General features: G+C 46.7%; 1 protein-coding gene across 1 annotated transcript in view; it reads left to right on the top strand.

Moving 5' to 3' along the window:
• Window positions 1-23,983, top strand: part of BLTP2 (bridge-like lipid transfer protein family member 2) — an 800,213-nt gene that overhangs the window by 359,384 nt on the left and 416,846 nt on the right. Inside the window, exon 15 of the mRNA XM_085649125.1 lies at window positions 23,070-23,275. Coding sequence (XP_085505251.1) covers window positions 23,070-23,275 — 206 coding nt within the window. The remainder of the gene's footprint in view (window positions 1-23,069; window positions 23,276-23,983) is intronic.

Below are 23,983 nucleotides of genomic sequence, written 5' to 3'. Positions count from 1 at the left end.
GCCCTTGGAGTTGCGCAGGTCTCCCAGCCTCTGGGAGTCCCACAGAGGTGTGGATAGAGTCAGTCTGTTGCTCCAGCCTAACAATGCGGTCGCCGCGTGCCAAATCTGGACTGTGTGCTTGGTAGGACCGGTGAGGGGGTATCTGTTCGGCTTAGAGTATAGGGCCCGGGTAAAGGATCCATTTGGGAGGAGCCATCTGTCCATGCCAAATCCCGGATTGTCGGGCCGGCCATAGTTGCTATGGTTTATTGCGGTACGATGTGCTGCCCAGTAGTATTTCTTAATGTCGGGCAACCCGATGCCCCCATCGAACCAGCTGAGGGTGAGTTTTTGTAGAGCAATACGTGGCCTCCCATCCCAGAGAAGGTCCCGCTGGAGCCCTTCTATTTCTTTGTAATAAGAGTTTGGCACAGGGTAGAGGAATTGGGGTAGAGACATCATTTTAAAAAGGGCCGCCTTGCCCAGCAAAGAGAGAGGAAGTGATTTCCAGTTTGTAATATCATGCTTGAGTCTTTGTATTGGGGGAACAAGGTTTCGGGTAAATCGGAGAGTTTTGTCCAGCGAAATGAAAATACCCAGATATTTAAAGCCTTCTGATACTATTGGTATGGGGCAGTTTTGGGGTATCGGAGGGGGGTTTCCACACATGACATACAGGAGAGATTTATGCCAGTTGATGCCAAACCCGGAGTATCTACCGAAGATGGCCAGGATATCAAATACAGCAATAAGGGATCTTTTGGGGGATGCAAGATATAATAGTATGTCATCAGCATACAAGGATATACGATCTTCCCAGTCAGCCGACCATCGCAGTCCGCGGACCATTACGTCTTTGCGAATCTAGGCCGCGAGGGGCTCGAGAGCCAAAGCAAACAGTAAGGGGGAAGGGGTCATCCCTGACGGGTCCCTCGGCTACGTAAAAAGGTCTCTGACCTTCTGTTGTTCACGACTACCTGAGCCATCGGAGAGCTGTATAGTAATCGCACCCATTGGCTGAAGCCAGGTCCAAATCCTAACTTAGTGAGTATGGCGAAAAGATAAGGCCACTCGATTGTGTCGAAGGCCATAGTGGCATCTAGAGAGACTACGACAGCATCTTCGCACATAGTCGATGCCCTGCCCCGGAACCCGTGGAGTCTATGCAGATTCAGAGCGGTGTTTCTCCGAGGCATAAACCCCGATTGATCCGGGCGTACCAGACCACCTATCACCTTAATCAGTCTGTTAGCAAGTACTTTGGCTAATATTTTGGGCTCTGCATTCAGCAATGAAATAGGGCGATAGGAGGCACAATCAGTTTTAGGTTTCCCTTCCTTATGAATCGTGACAATGGTTGCAATTCATTGATCAAGGGGAAGCGACCCCTGCTCTAGGCTAGTCTCGAACATAGATTTCAAGTATGGGGCTAGTTTATCCGGGCGGAGCTTGTAAAGCTCGATCGGGATACCATTTGGGCCAAGCGCCTTGCCGAGGTGAAGCGCTCGGTTTGCGGTTGCAATCTCGTCAGCGATAAGGGTGCTGTCCATAAATGCTCGGTTGCTGTCCGATCGCACCGGCAAGGAGATATCACGCAAAAGTTCAAGAGAGTCCGATTCAGTGTACGGCGCAACAGAGCCATAGACTGTGCGGAAGTGGGCTGCGAAGTGGTCGACTATGTCCTGGGATTCCACTATGATGGATCCTTCTGAGCTTCTTAGATCAGGAACTAGCCTACTGGCATGCTCCTTTTTGTCCAACCAGGCGATTAATTTCCCCGCCTTGTCCCCCCAGTCATAAAGTCGGCCAAGTCTGTCCTGTCCCAATAGTTTGGCACGGTCGGTGACCAGGGCTCGATATTCCTCTTGGCGGAGTCGCAGGGCATGGAGAGTCTCTGGTAAGGGATCAGAGTTAATGTCATTCTCGAGACGATAAATTTCTTGCTCTATGTCAGAGATATCCTTCAGTTTGTCTTTTTTGGATCCCGCTATTAAGGAGAGAGCCTCACCCCGGACTACCGTTTTAAAGGTTTCCCACAATGTTTGCGGTGAGTCAACCGTGTGGTCATTCTCCAGAAAATAGTTATCGATGGATTTGACCAGGCCTTTTCGTATTTTAGGGTTTTTTATATACCTAGGGTTGATTGGGGCAACACGTCCCGTCTGGGAATTGTCAAGAACAATGTGAACCCAAAGGGGAGAGTGGTCGGAAATGCCTCTAGCTATGTGCCGTATCTCGTGGATGTCCGTCACTTGCGGGGCGGGGACAACTATATAGTCTGAACGCGAGAGACTATTGTGGGCACCTGAGTGGAAAGTGTGTTGGACCTTGTCGGGGTGGTATGTTCTCCATCCATCCACTAATCCCATCGCCTCCAAGAAACTTGAGAGAGAATGTGCAGTAGGTGGGATCGTGCGTGGGGGATGCCTATCCAGTGTACCCGATATAACGGAGTTAAAATCTCCGCCCTTCCGGCAGTGCTAACAGCACCGTGCTGAGGTCAGAAAATGTTGTGGCATGTAACCCTGGAGGTGCATAAATGGACATGAAGGTAATGGTTCTCCCCTCCCATGTGCCCGTAATACCAACCTATCTACCACGGTCATCCACATAGGTGGACGTAGGTGATAGAGGGAATTACTTCTTATGCATGATGCCCACCCCTCTGGAGTTAGACGCAAAACCTGTGTGCGCAATCATCGAGTAGCCCCATCTATGCATAGCATTACAAGTGTGGCCAATGAGGTGAGTTTCCTGAAGTAATACGATGTCTGGTGACAACCTCCTGACCTGTTGCAATACTATACTCGTGCTTAATTTTGTCCCCCAGCCCGTTTACATTCCAACTTAAAATTCTAACTTCCTTGTTACGCTGTACACCCATTGACCTGTATGTGGAATGCGGCACCGGTTTCTGCCAAAAGCTGGGACTGCACCATCAACATAATGTCGAGAATAACAAACAAAAAACCCTAAACCAACTAAACAAAAAACCCCTGCCCAACAACCCCCCACCCCGCTGCCCTGCCCTCTGGGCTCAGAACTGCCCATCAACAAAACTCGCAGAGTGCCTGTCGCCCTAAAAAATTTCAAAGGAAGAAAAAAAACAATCCAGAGGGGGAAAACAGGGAGCTCTGTGTCCATGACCTGAGCTACATCACTGTCACACCCTTATTAAACAATTAATATATGGCCAAAAATAAATCGGTAGTCCCCTTTAGGTAAGGTTCCGTTGTCCCCCCTCCCTTGCCCGCCCCGCAGCTTCCGCTCCCCCAAGCCTCAAAAGAAAACCTGTCCTTGTCTAGGCTCCGCCTTAGGCCAGTCCGTTGTTCGCGTGGCCCCTGGCTCCCCGCTCCACTGGGTTTTTTGTCCCATGATACTCAATCCAATCAGCGACATCTTCAGGTCAGTCAAAAAACCACACTCTCCCCTCCGCCTCAACCCGGAGGCGGGCCGGGAACAGCATTGAGTATTTCAGGCCTCTCTCTCTCAGATCGCGCTTAACAGACAAAAATAACCTCCGTTGTTTCTGTACCCTTTGCGTAAAGTCCGGGAAAAAGGAGATATCGGCATTTTCGTATCGGAGGGGGGCACCGGCCCTGGAATTTTGGAGGATCACATCTCAAGCCTGATAGTTCAGGACTCGGGCCAACATGGGCCGCGGGGGAGCGCCCGGTTTGGGTCGGCCGCCCGGGACCCTGTGGGCCCGCTCAATCACAAAGAATTTACTGAGTCCTTTGGGTTGCAGGTGCTTGAGAACAAGGTCTTCGACAAACAGGTCAGGAGATTGCCCCTCTGATTTCTCCGGAACTCCTATGATGCGGAGATTGTTGCGGCGAAGACGGCCTTCGTAGTCATTCAGCTTGAGCTCTGCGAGATTCCCAGAGTCCCGTAGTTCCTGAACCTCCCTTTGCAACTGCGCGACGTCACCCACGAGGCCCGCAGTCGTAATCTCCACCTGTTTCACATTTTCATTAAGTTTTCCCATGTCGGTCCTGATAAGGTTGACGTCAATGGCCACTGAGTCCAAGGAGGTCCTGACCCCTGTTATGGCCTCCAGAACGTCTTTAAGGCAAAGTTCCTGCTCCTCCGTCCCAGGCCCATCCTGTTCAACTTCCTCAGACGGGTGCCCCCGCTGCAGGTCTTTGGATACCGTGTATCTGTCCAGCTTGTTAGTTTGGACTGGCTTTGTTCCCCTAGTCCCGGACCCTTTAGTACGGTCCATCGTAGCACCGGAGATGAGTCACACACGGGTGAGAGATGGAGAGGGCGGATAGGTGAAGCAATGTCTTCGGTGCCCAGATAGGTGTGACAGGGTGAGCCTGGATAGTCTCGCACTAATATCCCGTGCACTCACGTTTAGATCCGCAGCAGCTAGGCAGCTCGATCAGCTCACGAGCCAAGAAGTACCTCACAGTCCCAAGGGGCGAGATTCACCGGATATTAGAGGTGGGTCCTGCAGGTCAGGTCGCTCCCAATCACCCCAATGGGAGAAGAAGGCACAGGGGGCCACCCGACCGCCAGGAGAGGGGGCCCGCAAATCTCAAGAAAGCAAGCAGCGGGTGAAGCGGAAGAAGAGAGTCACCCCTTGAATCAGTGACGTACCCAACAAGTGATCCACGTGTGATGCTCTTCAGTTCGTCTTGAAGGTGGTAGATAGGATGAATTCGCTAGGGCGTCACAGCGAGGCCACAATCGCCACCCCAAGCGTAGTTCCCGGCCACTCCCCTTTCATTCCCCCCGCCGTGCCAGGAGCGCAGCAATATCCTTCCTTTTTAATGTCATCTTCAGTGAGTCTGTAAATCAGCTGCATCTGCCCCAAGGATATCCAGTGCTGCGTGCCCCAGCGTCAGGCCTCCCCGCTGGCCACAATATGTTAATGGCGAGGGGTTCAACGCCACAAAATCAGGCCGCCATTATCAGGGGCGCGCTACCGGTTGCAACGTGGCCGGCGCGCCCCATTTCAAAGCCGCTATGCCTCCACACCGCACCAGTACAGTTATCATGGGGCCGGGTACCCCTCTGTGAGTTCGCGCAGTGAGGCTCGTTTAGGAGCTACAGGCCGGATAGGGTCACAGCAGCACCATCGACAACCGCACTACTGCAGGGCTTAAAACAAGGCTGGGCGTCGGGTATAGTAGGTGCAGGCCCCCCCGCGGGCCGCCGCTGAAGGCAAGCGCGCAAGGCCGGCCACGATGCAGGAGACAGAACGAGAGGCTTCACCACTGGAGCCGCGCCACCGACATCTTGAGTCCCGCGGCCGGCGCGCTCGATCACTTTACAATTTTCTTGCTGCTCTCGCCGGCACACGCGTCGCTACAGACCCGCTGATGTCTCTGCAACTCCTGAGTGGCCGAATACCTCCAGGCGGTGTCAGCGGGGAGAAGGGTCACGGCCACGCCACGGACCACGGCTTTACTGCTGGGTGGGGAGGGACAGTCTGGGTTTCCGTTGCGGCAGGAACAACCACCGTGGGCCCCGGCTGCTGAACGACAAGTGGGCCACGACCTGAACAGGGTGCTCGCTCCCTTGTTTCGGACGCTCCGCGCACCGGAGCGGGAGGGATGGGTTCCGCTGTCAGTCCGGTGTCCAGGGACTACATACGGGTGTTGCGGATCAGTGTGCAGGATAGTCGAGGGCTAAGGCGGACGACGGAGCTCACGGACTACGCGGCCATATTCAGTCCCTGCTTGGCCACGCCTCCGCTAGGGACACTCTTAACTCGTTGGTTAAAGATTAAATGAGTTGAGTATTTTACTTAAGTGGTACTGTTCTGAGGCCTTTCAGGTATGAAGTCCCTTAGTACTACTGTCACAATGTTATTGTAGGCCTCCCATCTCGAATGAATGAGAAGGGTAGGAATTAAGCATGTGATTCTATGAAAGATTCCAACACTGAGATGCTACAGATAAGTAATTATTTTCTTCCTTATGAGTATTTTTAAGTACAAGGGTTAGGGCAGAGTCCTGTAATGTGAGAGGAAATAGTAGTACTAACCGAAACACCTCTAGGCAGTTAAAAAAAATAGCCTAAATGGGAGGCCATTGGCCTTAAAGGAAGGGAAGTTAATATTTGAAGAGGATTGTTTTAGAGGTTGAGGTTCAATATTTCCAGGCTGTTTAGAAGTAAGGGATTTTGTTTGTGGACACTTCGTTCAATTTCTTTATAGTTAGGTTTAGAAGTGTACTTTAAACTAATTGTACACGTAACATAGATGTTGTCAAAAAACTTTTTAAAGATAAAAGGTACACACACGGGATTTGTTTTTGTGAATAAAACACAAGTCTTTTTATATAAATCAAAATCAAAAAGGGGGATACAAAAGGAACAATAAATTTCAGGCAATACAGCATGAAAGATGGGTTAACTCAAATCCACATTTCATCAAAAAACATCTATTTCCAAGTGGTTTTAACAGAGATTAATTTCATAAATGAAAAGAAATCAACTGTGGTTATCTTATAATGTGGAATTAGATGATGGTGTCGACGTTTCGGTCTTGGTGGCAGAAGTCCGTTAGACCATCTTCAGGACAGTTAATAATTGCAAAAAAAAAACCCTATGTAGACACAATACAAACAATTGCATTAATGAACACATAACAATTAAAAATTCATTCTAGACAACCCGTGTGTGGAGAGTGGTCTCTTTATAATGATTAATCAAACAACTAATTTAATACTGCATAGCAGGAAAATTAAATTGAATATGGTCGTTACCATATTCGAGAAAGATGAATACCCATATAGAGATCAAAAATCAAAAGTTCTACCATGGAGATGGTTGTAGTCATGATTAAAGAATCTTATAGAGCTCATCATTGCTTCATATGTTACACTTTATAAAAAAATTTTAAACAGAAGTTAATCCAATCAAAGTAAAAACAATTGCTTACTTTGCGAATTCAGAGAAACACACGTAGCTTGTTTTTCGTATTTGTATGTCGTTGTCAAGGCGTATTGGATGAATCTATAGCCTGAATTTAAAATACACTATATTAAGTATACATCCTAGTAAATTAATAAAAGACAAAAAGAAAAGAAGGGTCATTGAGCTGACTCCTACCTAATTGTTGACAGACTATCTCCCACGGGGAGATTTAAACGGGAGAAATCCTCGTTACTTCTGGTATCCTTTTCCAGAACTTTGTACTGCAAATATAAAGTGTAAACACCATTTAGCTAGTGTATTACTTCTATTCAAATTCATCGGACTAGACATCAAAGATTGTTCTAGGATGACTAACAAAGCATTATTTGCTGCTCAAGTAACTTAGTTAGATGAGTCATGAACACGACTTCTTCACTGTGATCTTGGTAATTATTTGAATTTACGTTCGTAATGGTCTAAGTCTCTAGATGGTACTTAGAACATCCAGACTTGCCGGTGCCTTGCTGGTGACAAGAATCTATATAAATATTTCATCGCTAGCGTCTGTGGTGCGCATATATTTAGTGCCATGGATACGCAAAAGATAAGAAATTATTAAAGGGAGGCAATCCTAGGAGGCCAGGTCCGTGTCTTACATTTTACTTCGATGTGAGAGAGCGAATGGACTCGAATTAGTTGAATAGATTTGATGTAGACACACGCTAATTGTTAAACATCGCTTATTTATTTTAGCCCACTTCAGATAAGTATATATTATTAGACACGGCAGCTGTTTTTAGATACCTCAGTTTAAACGGTTAAATCAATACTGAATTGCGCCGAATGGTTGAGAGCAAACCCCTTCAGTCTATCGCAAAACATCGTCACATGTCTAACGTTTAAGTTTGAAACAGTCTAGACATTGCTAATCAAAGATCAAATAATATCTTGAAAACATTTCAGGTTTGTTCCACCTCATGTGAACCCGCTTTAAGCTAAAAAACAAAAAGACAATCTCTAGCTTTCATAGCGGTCTACTTACATTTTGAATTGTCGATTAGGCTCGAAAAAATCCGCCACAGTCGGGAACGCCTAATCTGACCGGACTAGATCACCTGTTTTTAAAGCTTATTAATTAGGGGGCGGACCTCTTGCAAATTGGGGCCGGTGGTTGAAAGCACTGAGTAAAGGTGGCGGCCATCTTTTAAATGCATGGACCTCTGTAACCACGAATAGATTACATTTCTTCGGGCTTTTAACAATCACCGGAGGTTTGCACATTGTTGGTTATTAAGAAATAATATTGCACTTTGAAACAGAATAAACCTAAAATGTATATTTAATCATGATGTAAGTGTGCGGTAGAATATATAGTAAATCTACCGTATTCAAAGATTTGGGTCACAGTTATTCTCGACCTACGTAAGGACGGCGGCCATCTTTGACTGTCCAACAGTCGTTGAATCATCTACAGATTTAAAAAGAAGTTCTTTGTAATCACCGAAGGCTATAGGAAACTTTTTAATTTCAACATGATATCACACTTCAGGGGAAGCTGGACTAAGGCTATATATTTGATCATGATGTAGCTAAAGGGTCAAATAAGCTCTGTGTCGCTTCCATTGAAAAAAATGGGTTACGAAAACTCATAGCCTGATTATGGCAGATGTATTTTGCAAACATTTATTCCGTTCGGAACACTAAAACGACCAATTACCGCCTTCAGGAAGAATCAACATAACATAGTCCTAAGACATCACAAATCAACAGCTTTGTACAATTAATGCATTATAGTATTCCAAACATTAATGTAACTCAGACTTATTACTAAAAAATCTGTAACATGTGCAGTACAAGACATAATATTTTCACCTTTTTACATCTCATGGTTATCCCGACAGAAATGATCAATTACATTGCTCAGGAAATCAAACACATGTATATTGCAAATTATCTTACAGTATTCAGCATGAACATATTTTGACATAGATTAAATATGATCTAAAAAACTGTTGTCGTTGACATTGTCATAGAACTAAGGTGATATTAACACAAAGGGGGCATAAACACAAATGGCCATGACAAAGAATGGATCGAATTAATTTTACCATGGAGATAGTCAGATGTTATCATAGTTATTGTGGTTTATACACGATACCAAGGAAAGTGTGTTTAGACCCTCAGTATGGGTAAATAGACAAAGTCATAGTTATTGATCATATCGATTATTGTAACAACCTTCATGAGAATAAGGTGTCTGTTTTATACCAGGCAAGATAGAGTGTGCCATTCAGTGGCTGAATTCAGACCTTGTTTAATATTGTCCGTACGACAAATCCAGCGATTCTCTCTCATCGTGAGTATGTGGTCAACATTCGCTTGTCTAATTGTGGGTTTTACTACCTCTATGACCCACCAAAGCATTTCTTTTTCGGTGTGTTTCATTTTGGTGTAATGGTCTACTACTCAACCCCTAGTAGACCATAACACCAAAATGAAACACACCGAAAAAGAAATGCTTTGGTGGGTCATAGAGGTAGTAAAACCCACAATTAGACAAGCGAATGTTGACCACATACTCACGATGAGAGAGAATCGCTGGATTTGTCGTACGGACAATATTAAACAAGGTCTGAATTCAGCCACTGAATGGCACACTCTATCTTGCCTGGTATAAAACAGACACCTTATTCTCATGAAGGTTGTTACAATAATCGATATGATCAATAACTATGACTTTGTCTATTTACCCATACTGAGGGTCTAAACACACTTTCCTTGGTATCGTGTATAAACCACAATAACTATGATAACATCTGACTATCTCCATGGTAAAATTAATTCGATCCATTCTTTGTCATGGCCATTTGTGTTTATGCCCCCTTTGTGTTAATATCACCTTAGTTCTATGACAATGTCAACGACAACAGTTTTTTAGATCATATTTAATCTATGTCAAAATATGTTCATGCTGAATACTGTAAGATAATTTGCAATATACATGTGTTTGATTTCCTGAGCAATGTAATTGATCATTTCTGTCGGGATAACCATGAGATGTAAAAAGGTGAAAATATTATGTCTTGTACTGCACATGTTACAGATTTTTTAGTAATAAGTCTGAGTTACATTAATGTTTGGAATACTATAATGCATTAATTGTACAAAGCTGTTGATTTGTGATGTCTTAGGACTATGTTATGTTGATTCTTCCTGAAGGCGGTAATTGGTCGTTTTAGTGTTCCGAACGGAATAAATGTTTGCAAAATACATCTGCCATAATCAGGCTATGAGTTTTCGTAACCCATTTTTTTCAATGGAAGCGACACAGAGCTTATTTGACCTTTTAGCTACATCATGATCAAATATATAGCCTTAGTCCAGCTTCCCCTGAAGTGTGATATCATGTTGAAATTAAAAAGTTTCCTATAGCCTTCGGTGATTACAAAGAACTTCTTTTTAAATCTGTAGATGATTCAACGACTGTTGGACAGTCAAAGATGGCCGCCGTCCTTACGTAGGTCGAGAATAACTGTGACCCAAATCTTTGAATACGGTAGATTTACTATATATTCTACCGCACACTTACATCATGATTAAATATACATTTTAGGTTAATTCTGTTTCAAAGTGCGATATTATTTCTTAATAACCAACAATGTGCAAACCTCCGGTGATTGTTAAAAGCCCGAAGAAATGTAATCTATTCGTGGTTACAGAGGTCCATGCATTTAAAAGATGGCCGCCACCTTTACTCAGTGCTTTCAACCACCGGCCCCAATTTGCAAGAGGTCCGCCCCCTAATTAATAAGCTTTAAAAACAGGTGATCTAGTCCGGTCAGATTAGGCGTTCCCGACTGTGGCGGACTTTTTCGAGCCTAATCGACAATTCAAAATGTAAGTAGACCGCTATGAAAGCTAGAGATTGTCTTTTTGTTTTTTAGCTTAAAGCGGGTTCACATGAGGTGGAACAAACCTGAAATGTTTTCAAGATATTATTTGATCTTTGATTAGCAATGTCTAGACTGTTTCAAACTTAAACGTTAGACATGTGACGATGTTTTGCGATAGACTGAAGGGGTTTGCTCTCAACCATTCGGCGCAATTCAGTATTGATTTAACCGTTTAAACTGAGGTATCTAAAAACAGCTGCCGTGTCTAATAATATATACTTATCTGAAGTGGGCTAAAATAAATAAGCGATGTTTAACAATTAGCGTGTGTCTACATCAAATCTATTCAACTAATTCGAGTCCATTCGCTCTCTCACATCGAAGTAAAATGTAAGACACGGACCTGGCCTCCTAGGATTGCCTCCCTTTAATAATTTCTTATCTTTTGCGTATCCATGGCACTAAATATATGCGCACCACAGACGCTAGCGATGAAATATTTATATAGATTCTTGTCACCAGCAAGGCACCGGCAAGTCTGGATGTTCTAAGTACCATCTAGAGACTTAGACCATTACGAACGTAAATTCAAATAATTACCAAGATCACAGTGAAGAAGTCGTGTTCATGACTCATCTAACTAAGTTACTTGAGCAGCAAATAATGCTTTGTTAGTCATCCTAGAACAATCTTTGATGTCTAGTCCGATGAATTTGAATAGAAGTAATACACTAGCTAAATGGTGTTTACACTTTATATTTGCAGTACAAAGTTCTGGAAAAGGATACCAGAAGTAACGAGGATTTCTCCCGTTTAAATCTCCCCGTAGGAGATAGTCTGTCAACAATTAGGTAGGAGTCAGCTCAATGACCCTTCTTTTCTTTTTGTCTTTTATTAATTTACTAGGATGTATACTTAATATAGTGTATTTTAAATTCAGGCTATAGATTCATCCAATACGCCTTGACAACGACATACAAATACGAAAAACAAGCTACGTGTGTTTCTCTGAATTCGCAAAGTAAGCAATTGTTTTTACTTTGATTGGATTAACTTCTGTTTAAATTTTTTTTATAAAGTGTAACATATGAAGCAATGATGAGCTCTATAAGATTCTTTAATCATGACTACAACCATCTCTATGGTAGAACTTTTGATTTTTGATCTCTATATGGGTATTCATCTTTCTCGAATATGGTAACGACCATATTCAATTTAATTTTCCTGCTATGCAGTATTAAATTAGTTGTTTGATTAATCATTATAAAGAGACCACTCTCCACACACGGGTTGTCTAGAATGAATTTTTAATTGTTATGTGTTCATTAATGCAATTGTTTGTATTGTGTCTACATAGGGTTTTTTTTTGCAATTATTAACTGTCCTGAAGATGGTCTAACGGACTTCTGCCACCAAGACCGAAACGTCGACACCATCATCTAATTCCACATTATAAGATAACCACAGTTGATTTCTTTTCATTTATGAAATTAATCTCTGTTAAAATCACTTGGAAATAGATGTTTTTTGATGAAATGTGGATTTGAGTTAACCCATCTTTCATGCTGTATTGCCTGAAATTTATTGTTCCTTTTGTATCCCCCTTTTTGATTTTGATTTATATAAAAAGACTTGTGTTTTATTCACAAAAACAAATCCCGTGTGTGTACCTTTTATCTTTAAAAAGTTTTTTGACAACATCTATGTTACGTGTACAATTAGTTTAAAGTACACTTCTAAACCTAACTATAAAGAAATTGAACTAAGTGTCCACAAACAAAATCCCTTGTTGGCAACCTCACTACACCAATTTATCTGCCTAAGCCCTCAAGGGTTTATTGGGCCTACCCTTTACGTATTACTGTTTAGAAGTAAAACATTTCCATACCATTGTCTTCAACATAAGAAGCACACATACACCGTTAGAGTAGAGACTTGGGTAGGGACAACTGTGAAGGACATGGAGAATGTGTGTTTTGCTGATATGCCGTTGTGCTACAAGAACTAATTTCTGAGACATATTGTTCTTTTTTTCGATGAGCAATTTTATTAGTTTTCATGTTCAACAAAAGAAACACAATATTTCAGCAACATAACTTATACATCAGTACACTCACAGAGAAGTTTCCCGACAGGACCAGCGATGGAGAAGACCAAGCCCCCACCCCAGACCGCACAGCACCCCCGAGGCAGTTCATCCCAGCAGGCCCAGCAATTTGCCCCATACACGCCTGTGTTTAGCTGGACAGCCTCTTGCCTCATACACAGTCTTTTCCTGTATGGCACACCAGTCAACCCCCTGCGCCATTTTGCGATAGAATGGGCTATCGAGTCCTTCCACGCCGCTGCGATGTCTCTTTTAGCCACCAACAGGGCCGCCCCCAGGAACAACTTGTCATTATGGGATCCGTCCATCACCCCTAGGAGGAGAGCAAGAGGAGCGAGGGGAACCGCCCACCCAAGTATGGCACTCGGTTCAGTTATAATTGACTCCGAGTACTTGAAAAGGACGGTGCAGGACCAGGTCATATGGTAAAAGTCAGCTGACACCGCTTCACACCGAGGACATTTTGGGGACGGGAGGAACCCCGTCCTGTACAACCTCACAGGAGTAAGATATGCACAGTGAAGATAGTAAATTTGAATAAGGTGGAGCCTGGCCGATATCGAGAGTACCCTTGGAGCCATTAGCTCATCTCTCCAGTCCTCCTCCTCCAGTGGACCAAGCCATTGCTCCCATCGGGCTTGGAAGGGATCTAACATGGATGGGGTGTTGTTTATCAGGGACCGGTAAATTTGGGATATTCCCTCCTTCCCTAGATTTCCCATAAGGAGCTTCGCTTCCATTGGACTGAACTCAGGGATTGTCGTGTGTTCTGGAATATGCAGGGCAAGAGCATGTCACAATTGGAGATATTTGTAGAATTGAGTAGGCTGTAGGGAATATGTTTGTTGCAGCTGTTGGAAGGAGGACAAATGGTCCCCTCTCCACACATCTCCCACCTGGGTGATTCCAACCAGAACCCGTTTCTGAAAGCCCGCCAATGACCCCACCTCCTGATGGTGAATGCCGTGCCAGAGGGGTGTCTGCAGTGTAATCCTGGCGTCCCACCGGGTGTGTCTCATCACAGATAGCCACGCCAGAAGGGCCGTCTGGGTGATTGCAGGTATAGTGTGAGGTATAGGAGCTCCGTATAGCATGGCCTGGATCCGGGAGAATCCAAGGCTCTCTAGCTCAAGCCGGTAGGCCGGGTCCGCCCATCCCCTATTAAACCAGTTGTGGAACACCAGTAGTACAGAAAGGGATTTCATCCCCATACCACCGTCCTAGGGGGGCCTTTGACAGTGCACGAGAGCCAGTGGCGATCTCGAGCCACCCCAGAGGAAAGTCGTGATCAGTGCATCCAACCTACAGAACCAACTGCGGGGCAGATGGAGCGGGAGGTTCTGAAGTACATAGAGGCAGCGGGCAGAACCATCATTTTGAATAAGGCAATGCTGCAGAGGGGGTTAAGTGAAGGGATTGCCACCGCTTAAGATCATCTTTTGTATGTTTGAGCAGTGCGCTCACGTTAAGGGACCAGGTTAGCTCTGGGAGAAGGGCCACCCAAATACCAAGGTACTTGAAAGAGAGTCTCCGTAGGGGAATGGTGGTTTGCCAATCCACACACTCCTGTGAGGGATGCAGGGGCACTATATTGGATTTAGTTGGGTTTAGACGCAGGCCCGATGCTCTCTCAAAGGATTGGAGGATGTGGAGGCATCTCGCTCCAGAATTGGCTGGGTAGGCCAAAAAGAGCAAGACATCGTCGGCGTATAGGGCGATTCGGTCCTCATGGGAATCATGCCAGTGCCATCCCCGAATCCGCTCATCCGTCCGTATGAGACAAGCCAAAGGCTCTATCGCGAGAGCAAATATGAGGGGAGAGAGTGGGCATCCCTGTCGGGAACCCCTCCTAATGGGGAAGGTGCGTGACAGTGCCCCGTTTACACGGACCTTAGCGGCCGGGCTGGAGTAGAGGACCGCTGCCAGTTTCCGAAAGTGTGGGCCGATGCTCGCACGCTCCAGTACACACCCCAAGTAGCGCCAGTCAAAGCGTATCAAAGGCCTTTTTGAAATCAAGGAGCCCTAATGCCAAGTAAGGATTGAGGAGATGGCGGTAAGTGAGAACCACCTGAAGGCATCTCAGGCAGTGTTGCATGCTGCGAAGCGGCATAAAGCCACACTGGTCAGGGTGTATAAGAGCGTGAATCACTTGTTTTAGGCGGGTGACGAAAAATGTGGCATAGATTTTAATCACAGTATAAATTAACGAGATCGGACAGTAGCTAGAACAGGAGAGTGGGGGAAGGTTCGTTTTAGGTATGACCACAATGGTGGCGGTGTCAGGGGGGAAGGCGCCTCTTTCCAGGACCTCATCAAATAGGGTGTGGAGTTGTGGGGTCAAGATGTCTCGAACGGTGCATAATATTCTGCCGGGAAACCGTCTGGACCGGGAGTCTTGAGAGTGGCCAGAGCTGAGATCGCCTTACAGATTTCCTCAGTGGAGTTGGGTTCGTCCAAGGCCTCAATTTCCCTCTCTGGGAACTGCGGGAGAGAGACACCTCACAGAAAAAGGGAGCTGGCAGTAGGCGTGTGTGAGTGATCTACTGAGTAAAGCTCGGCGTAGTAGGCGGCGAAGCGCTGGGAGATTTCTGCGGGAGTGCAGGAAGCTTGCCTAACTGGGTCACGAATTTCGGGGCCTAATCAGGTTGCCAGGGGATGAGTAGTGAGACAGTGAAGCAAATTGCCATTTTTGTCTCCCCAGCCATACACCCTGGCCACTGAGGACCTCCAGATCGATTTAGTGGATTCAAGAGATATGGATCTAATCTCCTCTTGCACTAAGCATAGCTGCCGGCGGTCCGCCTCTCCATTCGCTGCGGCCGCAGACCTCTCCAGGCGGAGGGCTTTGGCCTCTAGTTCGGAGAGGTGGCGATCTTGGACCTGCTGTCGGTGTTTAAGGAACCCCTTAGCATATCCTCGAATTGTGGCCTTGTCCACCTTCCTCAATGTACCGTGAAGTTGTACAGTGCCACCATTGGTTCGGAAGTAGTGCTTCAGTTCTCCCTCGATCCCCTGCTTATATTCTTGGTCTTGAAGAAATCACGCATTCAGTCTCCATATGGGACGTAGCGTTCCCGAGGGTCCTGTAGCAGGTGAGGGGAAGGACCTGAAATGCCTCTTGCCAGGATCTGGACCTCTGTGACCGAGCTGCATTCTGGGGCGGGCATGTAAATGAGGTCAATGCGGGAGTATGTATGATGCGCAGCGGATGTATGCGTGTATTGTAGTGTTTTAGGGTGCCAGGTACGCCAGATGTCGCAGAGGCCCAGTTTAGTAGACCAGTCTACGAGACGTCTTCCCTAGCCTTCTGTGGGAGGATGGTGGGCCCGTGGTGTCGTTGGTGGGGTCAGAAACAGCATTGAAATCCCCTCCAATCACTGTTAGGCTTTTGGAGGAGGGAAGATAGCGTGTCCACAACTGCCCGAAGTGTGGAGTCTAAGTTTGCCGGCGGGGTGTACACTGACATCAAATTGATAGTTGTGCCCCCAAGTGTGCCTGTAAGGGTGATGAAATGGCCCAGGGGATCAATAACCGTATGAGTCAGTGTGAATGGGAGGTAGCTTTGCAGAAGAATTGCTGTTCCTCGAGCCCCTCTGGAGAACCCTGAGTGCCACACTCTATCAAAGCCCTGGCGTGCTAAGTAGGAACATCTATTTCCCGGCAGGTAAGTCTCTTGCAGCAAGAGGACATATGGGCGAACACAACGTGCTTAATTTTATCTAAGAGTCTGTTGACGTTCCATGAAAGGATTCTAAGGCGTTCGCTCTCACTTGAAGGTTGTGACATCATGGTTGGGTAGCAGCGTGTAGGTCTGGGGTGCCCAGATAATCTAGATGGCCTGGCTCAAGAGGCGGCTGAGGGTGCACGACCTTCCCGCGTGGGCCATGCAGGGATGCATCATTAGCTTCGTACACAGTGTCACAGAAGAACAAGCAAACAGTAACAAAAGCAGGGAAAACAGTCCCTACCCATCCACCCACCCAACCCACCTCCTCATACTTCTCCAAAGCATCTGCCGCCAAGTAAACAATAGTTAGGAGTGTAGAAAAACTATCTACGAGAGCGTCTGTATGGCAATGCATAAGATTCCTCTACAGTTAAGGATTGTTGTTTCCTCCAGTGTAAGGCATTACTAATGACAGTGTGTGCAGTCAAATATGGGAGCTGCGTGAAAGGTCCATGTCCTCAGAGCTGGTCCCAGGGAAGGCAATGGAGTGCACCTCCAGCGTCGGATCTTGAGGCTCAACGTTGTTATGGATTTCAGCAGGTTCCTGAGGTGCATATGACTGTCTCCTCTCGATGGGGGAACCCGCGGGGGAGGCAGAAGCTACACCACGAGTGTTGCGTCTTCTGTGGGATCGAGTGTGTTGCCCATGAGAGCCCACAGTTGCTCCCGCCCGCTGTTCCTTCTGGGGCTTCGCCCAGGGGTCTCCCCGCTAAGGACGGGTTGGACATTCCTCTGTCGCCCAATTCCAAGCCGCTTCTGGTGAATCAAAAAAGTGCGTCTTGTTTTGGAATATCACCTTGAACCGGCCGGGAATAGGAGTCTGTATTGTAAGTTGAGGGCCCGCTGTTTCTGTTTCACATGCGTGTATGATCTTCGTTGGGCTTGCACTTCTTTCGTGTAATTGGGGAAGATCATTACTTTGGTGATCTTTGTAGGACAACTCTGGTCGGGAGTGGGCTTCTTGTAGGATGGCATCACGATCTCTGAAATTCAGTACCCGTGCAATAATTGGCCGGTGCGAGGCTCCCGGCTGAGGCTTGGGCGTGAGTGCCCGGTGGGCCCTCTCCACGGCGAACCATGATGATAGAGCATTCGGGGGCATCCAGGATTTGATCCAGTCCTAAACAAAGGTATTCATTTGTGAGGGTTCGCAGCCCTCAGGAAAGCCCACCAGGCGGAGATTATTTTGCCGCGATCAATTTTCAGCATTCTCAGCCCACCTATGAAGCTCAGTTGTGTGAGACCGGAGCTGCTTTACTTGCACCATGAGGGCAGAGACATCATCTTCAACTTCCGAGATGCGGGATTCTGTTGCTGTGATTTGAGCAGTCGCGTTGCAGAGGCCTTGGCTGATGAGGGCCATGTCCACTCGTACCTCTCCAATCTTTGTCTCCATGGATTCCTGGCAGGACTTGATGGCCTGAAGGATGGTAGCCAAATCGCTTTACGGATACCTGGGTGCGGGAGGGCGGGCCTCTCCATTACCAGGACTATTAATGGCGTATTGTTCCATTCGGGTCTGAGTCTATTGGGGTTTAGCCCCTCTGTCTTTCCCCATGGTGGCTTAGCCCCTCCAGGGAAGGGTAGCCCGACTCCGCCACGAGCTGCGACACTCAGGCCTCAGAGGCTTCGGGGAGCCCAGCGGCGCAAGTCCCAGCAGTTCAATGAGTCTGGGCCAACCGGGCCGCCTCGCCCACCTGACTGCGTCCCCGGTTGTGCGTAGTCGCCTCACAAGGCCCTGCGTTCGGGAGGTCTCTGTGGAGGACAGGCTAGGGAAGTAGCGAGCGCTCTGGGTCCATTCAAAGGTTCCTTACTGAAGCAGGAGCTGCTTCCCACCGATCGTGGGTCAAGTAGCGCAGCCCCGATCCGCCTCGGGCCTCAGCTCCTAATTGGATGTCTCCAGGGTGTGTCAGTTCTGCAACTCCCTTCTGCACTGGCACCATATCAACCAGCCCACGCTCCCTGCACCAGAACCGTAGGAGGCCACCGCGTAAGTACTCAGCGCGGGCTCACAGTTGTTCCAGGTGTTTCCTCTGTTAAAAATGTATATACTCCCACGCAGCACCCCCGCCGACCCGTCCTGGGGGTGGCAGGCCAAGGGTCAAGAGTAGTCCCCGCAGTTCAGCCTGATCCGGGTGGCCCCCTGGAATCCCCATTTCCAACTCGGGGCTACAGTTCGGCACCAGGAGGCAGAGGGTCGCGGATCTTACACTCGGGGATCGCCAGGAACGTGCTCAGCCCAGTCCCCAGAGTCGCTGGCCTCAGATCCAGGCCTCACCCGGGCTGCGGAGGCAGGAGTCAGCGGAACAGGGTCCAATACCTGGGGGGCGAGTGAGACGGTGCCAGGTCTCAGATCTCCTGGGCCTCCCCCATTCATATGTCCCAGAGCGCCCACCGGATGCCCAGCTGCACAAGGCGCCCCACTGATCGCGGGTCGAATGCCCCAGATGAGCCCCGGTCTGCGCCTCTCTGGATGCCACCTCCTCACCCCACGTGTTGTGGGCCTTGCCAGTCCTTTGCTGCGGGCGGCTATAGGTTTGGCGGCGATGGGGACTAGGGCCGTGCGCAGGGTGATCCCAGTCTCAGCTAGCTGTCGGGGCTCCCATGCAATTCCGGCCGGCCCGAACCTGGCAGAGGTACCTGCCCGCGTAGGCCACCTAAGGGTCACGGGTCTCTGGACTGTCCGCCGCGACCAGTCACCGATCCGGCGGCAGTCACTGATGCCTCCAGGATGTCCCGCAGGCTGAACTCCACACCCGTCCAATTCCTTGTTCAATACCCAGCCCGCTGAGGGTCGTGGCCCCCGCTTGGGGGACGGCGCGGTAGTTCGAGCGCTCTGTCGCCAGGGTGCCGCTTCCAGCTCGAGGACCCGCATCAGCCTAGGGAGCTCCGCTCAGATCGAGGCCGCCATTTACCTTGCAGAGCTGTCTGCAGGTCCCCGAAGCCGCGCCGGGGAGGAATGCGGAGGACGGCACCAGCCTCGGGACCAGTCAGGCAGTGGGATCTCCGGATCGTCTCCCCACACAGAGGCGACTCCCAGCAAGCACATGGAGTCCACCACTAGAGGGGCGGGGGCGCTCCGCCCCCATTTTGATGCAGCTCCGGGTGTTTCTTGGATCGTGACCGGCAGCCTCTCCTACCCCCACAGACGTTATTTGGTCACTAGATTACTGCTGGGGAGGGACCGTAAGGTGAGAGGCGCCTCAGCTTGGTAAGTGACACTGGAGGAAATTCAGGATGACCGCGGATCCTAGAGGGGTCGTGTGCACTCTTAGAGTGCGACCGCCATGTTGGCTTGCCAAGCCACACCCGAGATATATTGTTCTTAGTCCAGTGACAGGCTGCAAGGGCAGAGTCTGCAACATATTTGTGAGTTACTCAAATGCAATAATTGTTTATAAGAGTGAAGGTCACAAGAGTATAGGCTCTGAGGGAATTATTATTATTGTTATTGCTGTTATTATTATGATTATCATTTACATAGAAATTAGTTTCATCCCTACACACCAGCCGATACGTGGCTAATAGCTATCCCTGTACTGCTTAAGAGAGGCCTATTGATAGCGCTTCAGCAAAGCTCCTCAGATGTGCTGCCCTCATCACATTTCCTACGCACAAAGGTATAGACTCATGTAGGGGGGGACGGGGGAGGTTTTGCATTGCCATGTACCTGCAGTTGATATTGTTATTAAAAAGGAAAAACATTGTTGCATATTTTGTACGTAAGGCCTTTTTGGTTACTGTAACGATAATGACCATATGTGATTCTTGTGTCACTGCTTTCAGTAATAATTTCTTGTGAATAGACTTGAAACTCATAGAGCACAAAAGAAAAAAGGAGAGGAGATGCCATTTAATTTCCCTGAGAATATTCCTGTAAGCAGGAAGATTTGTTAACTTTCAGAGGTGTGGGACAGGGCTGCAGGTTCTTCCTCAGGCTGGAGTCTAGCCACAAAGTCTTCAACTTCACCTGCGCATTTACTAAGTACCGCCACAACAGTGGCCAGGAAGACCACAATTACGGCACTTGGGAGTAGCTTCTTCACATTTTGTTGCATTCACTAACCTTGAATAAGGGTCAGATTTAGAGTCTCTGCCTGAAAATGGCATCTCCTAAGAAGTAGGTATATACTCAATATTGTACAATATAGTCAATGATCACTATCCCATCAATGACCCATCAAGCCAGATGATGGAACAAGGGATGAACCACCCTTACAAGACCAAAAATCAAGCCACATGGAGCGAGTTCAAAACACTAACAGAGGACGAGGTCCTCAAGGTTTTACTATCTATGAAACCAACCTCACATTTCAATGATCCCATCCCATCCCCTCCACAACATTAAAGGAACTAAGTCACATCTTCTCACCTATACTAACGGAGATTGTTAACTCATCACTAAAACAAGGCAGGATCCCAGAATGCCTGAAGACTGGTCAAGTGACACTCCTCTTGAAAAAAGTGGGTGCTGACCCTACAATCCTGAGCAACCTTCAGCCGGTGTCAAATATCCCCTCTCTAGCAAAACTGCTGAAAAAATGTGTGCCCAACCACCATAGCCAGCACATTGAACATTTCAACGTACTCAATAAATTTCAATCGGGGTTTAGATCAGGACACAGCACTGAATAAGCCATTGTCCATATAATGGATGACACCCTGAAGATATTAGACAACAACAACTCGTGCTTACTCATCCTCCTAGACCGCTCATCGGCGTTTGACATGGTCAACCACAACACCCTACTAAAAGTACTAGAAAAAAAATGAGGCTGTCTGGGAAAGTGCTTGCTTGGTTTGCTACCTTCTTACAGAATCACTCGCAATGCATCAAACTTCGCAACTCACTCTCTGACTCCTCACCAATGAGGTGTGGAGTCCCCCAAGGGTGGACCATCTCCCCCACACTCTTTAACCTGTATATAGAACCACTAACTGAAATCCTCAACCAATCGAACATTGCATACCACATGTACGCAGACGACACACAAGTATACTTAAAGATATCCTCCCCAGACAACGTCATTCAACTAAATAACACTTTAGTCAAAACCCAGTCCTGGCTCTCTCAAAACAACCTCAAGCTGAACTCTCTGAAAACCAAATTCCTTCTTTTCTCCCCACAAAACAGCTCCTCACTCATCCAAGATTGGCTTAAGCACCTAGACGCACTCAAACCTACCATCATTGACTCCACAAAATCCCTTGGAATAAGACTGGACAAGAATCTAAATATAAAGCTCACATCAGTGCGACATCACGCAGTGCGACAGAACACTGAAGAAATTGAAACCATTTCTACCACCTTCGGACTTCAAACAAGCAGTACAAGCACTGGTGGTCTCCAGACTAGAATACGGCTCAGCGACCCTGTCAGGGCTACCCAAAGCGAGAACAACTCCTTTCATAACAACTCTTAATGCGGCAGCGAGACTGGTAACAGGAATTCTAAGCTTCGACCACATCAACCCATCGCTTAGGTATCTAAACTTGCTTCCCCTTGAGACAAGAACTCAACTGAAAATTGCTTGCCTCACACAAAAAGCATTACATTTCAAAGAACCAAGTTACCTGGCAGAAAAGATTCGAATCTCTGGTGGTAGCCGCTACCTAAGAAGTGCTAACTCACTCAGGCTTGAACCTCCTAGATTCTGAAAACAAAAAACGTACTCCCGATCCTTCTCCGGGGCAGCACCAAGGATCTGAAACTACTTACCACCCAAGATACTCTCTAACCCATCGACCCTCTTGTTAAAAAAGAGGTAAAAAAGATACTAATGAATATATTCCTTGCATAGTCTTCGAAGTCCTAGGACACAAGGATGGTATCAAGGACAGCAACTTTTAGATGGATCAGAGACACGTCGTTTATAGGAGAACCCTCGAAAGCTCTGCTATTCGGGGTAACTGGATCCGAAGAGTTTCAGAGCAGCAGCAAATGCCCACCATGAAGTTGCTAGAACAATGACGACTAATGGAATATTAATAGACCAACTGTTGTATAATTGTGCTATATTTTGCAACAGCCCATTGTGACTCTTTACATTGATTTATCTGTCAATACCATTCATCTTGCTCTTTCAACCCTATGTACAGCGCTCCGATAACCATGGGTCATGTGCACGCTTTATAAAACACTCTAAAATAAACAAATACAATAAAAAAAAAAGTAGGTGAAATTCACTTGTACAAACATTGTATATAAAACGAGTGCGCAGCAGGTAAAGTGATTTGTTTTTTTAAAAGAGAAAATAGTATGTGCAATTGGTGGTTTAGGGATGGTTCAGACTGATTAACCTTTTTGACTTAGAAGCTTTCTAGTTGCGAATTGAAATGTAAATTTGCACATTGTCTACTTGCTGTCTATTTCTCCTCTGCTGTGTGACCTCTTTGGTTGGTAAGATTCACCATAAGGCTGTACTTTCCTCATTGCAGGACTAGGCTATTTTGGAAAAAGGTCATCATTATGGTGTCTCATTTATTATTTTAGGAGCTTCTGAGGGCAGAGTGGATATTTTAACAGTGCTTGGAAGTGCAGAGAGCTTCAAGGTGGGATTCCAAGGCGTGGCTCTTGCTCTGGTGAAATCAATAACTGAGCCTATGCATATCTGCCTACATGCCATGAAAATACCTGAGCCCATTATCAGCCTGTCCTCGTTGTCAGCGACCTACCACACCAGCATCCGAGCTATTGAGGTAAAAGTACAACTGCTGACAACTCCGCTTCACTTCTTGTTGCCTGTTCTTTTAAGTCTGAGTAATAGCTACCCCTCTCTTGAGCATTTTACACCGCTAATTAACAATAATTAGTACAGTACAAGATGCTGGGGCTGTACATCTAGTTACATTTCCCCATATAAGGCTAGGGTACGTTTCCCAAGCATGAGCCTTCTCACGCTGACTTCTTCTGACTTGTACATGGTGTAAGTGAAGATGTGGTTATATATTTGTCTTTTGCAAATATAAGACATGCTGTCATGCAAGTCCTATGTGAGATGTCCTCACACTAGCAGACTGTATGCATAATGGAATACATGTTCACCTTAAGTCATTGCTTTTAAAAAAAACTTGAATTATGGATTAGCTAATTCTAATCAGAAAGTCAATTTTCACATCTACCTTTTTGATGTATTTCCATTGAATGGTTATGGTGTACTTCATAGCACCTGTCTGTCTACCCCTCACATTCCTTTTCTCAACTGCTTCCTTTCCCTTCTTGTATTTACTTCAAATGTAGATGAAGTACCTGTTAGCATCTGCTTGAATATCCTGTATTCTCTTTCTGCCCAGTACCACCTATCCTTGCATTGTGACGCTTGAAAGAGTGTGGCCTATCTGCTAGCATCGGTCTGTCCTTCCTCCAACACCCCAAAAGATTAGACACCATTTCCACCTACCATGATG

This window comes from Triturus cristatus, chromosome 3_2 (assembly GCF_964204655.1).
Source record: "Triturus cristatus chromosome 3_2, aTriCri1.1, whole genome shotgun sequence".
NCBI classification, from domain to species: Eukaryota; Metazoa; Chordata; class Amphibia; order Caudata; family Salamandridae; genus Triturus; species Triturus cristatus.
This window is presented reverse-complemented; position numbering and strand designations above follow the sequence as displayed.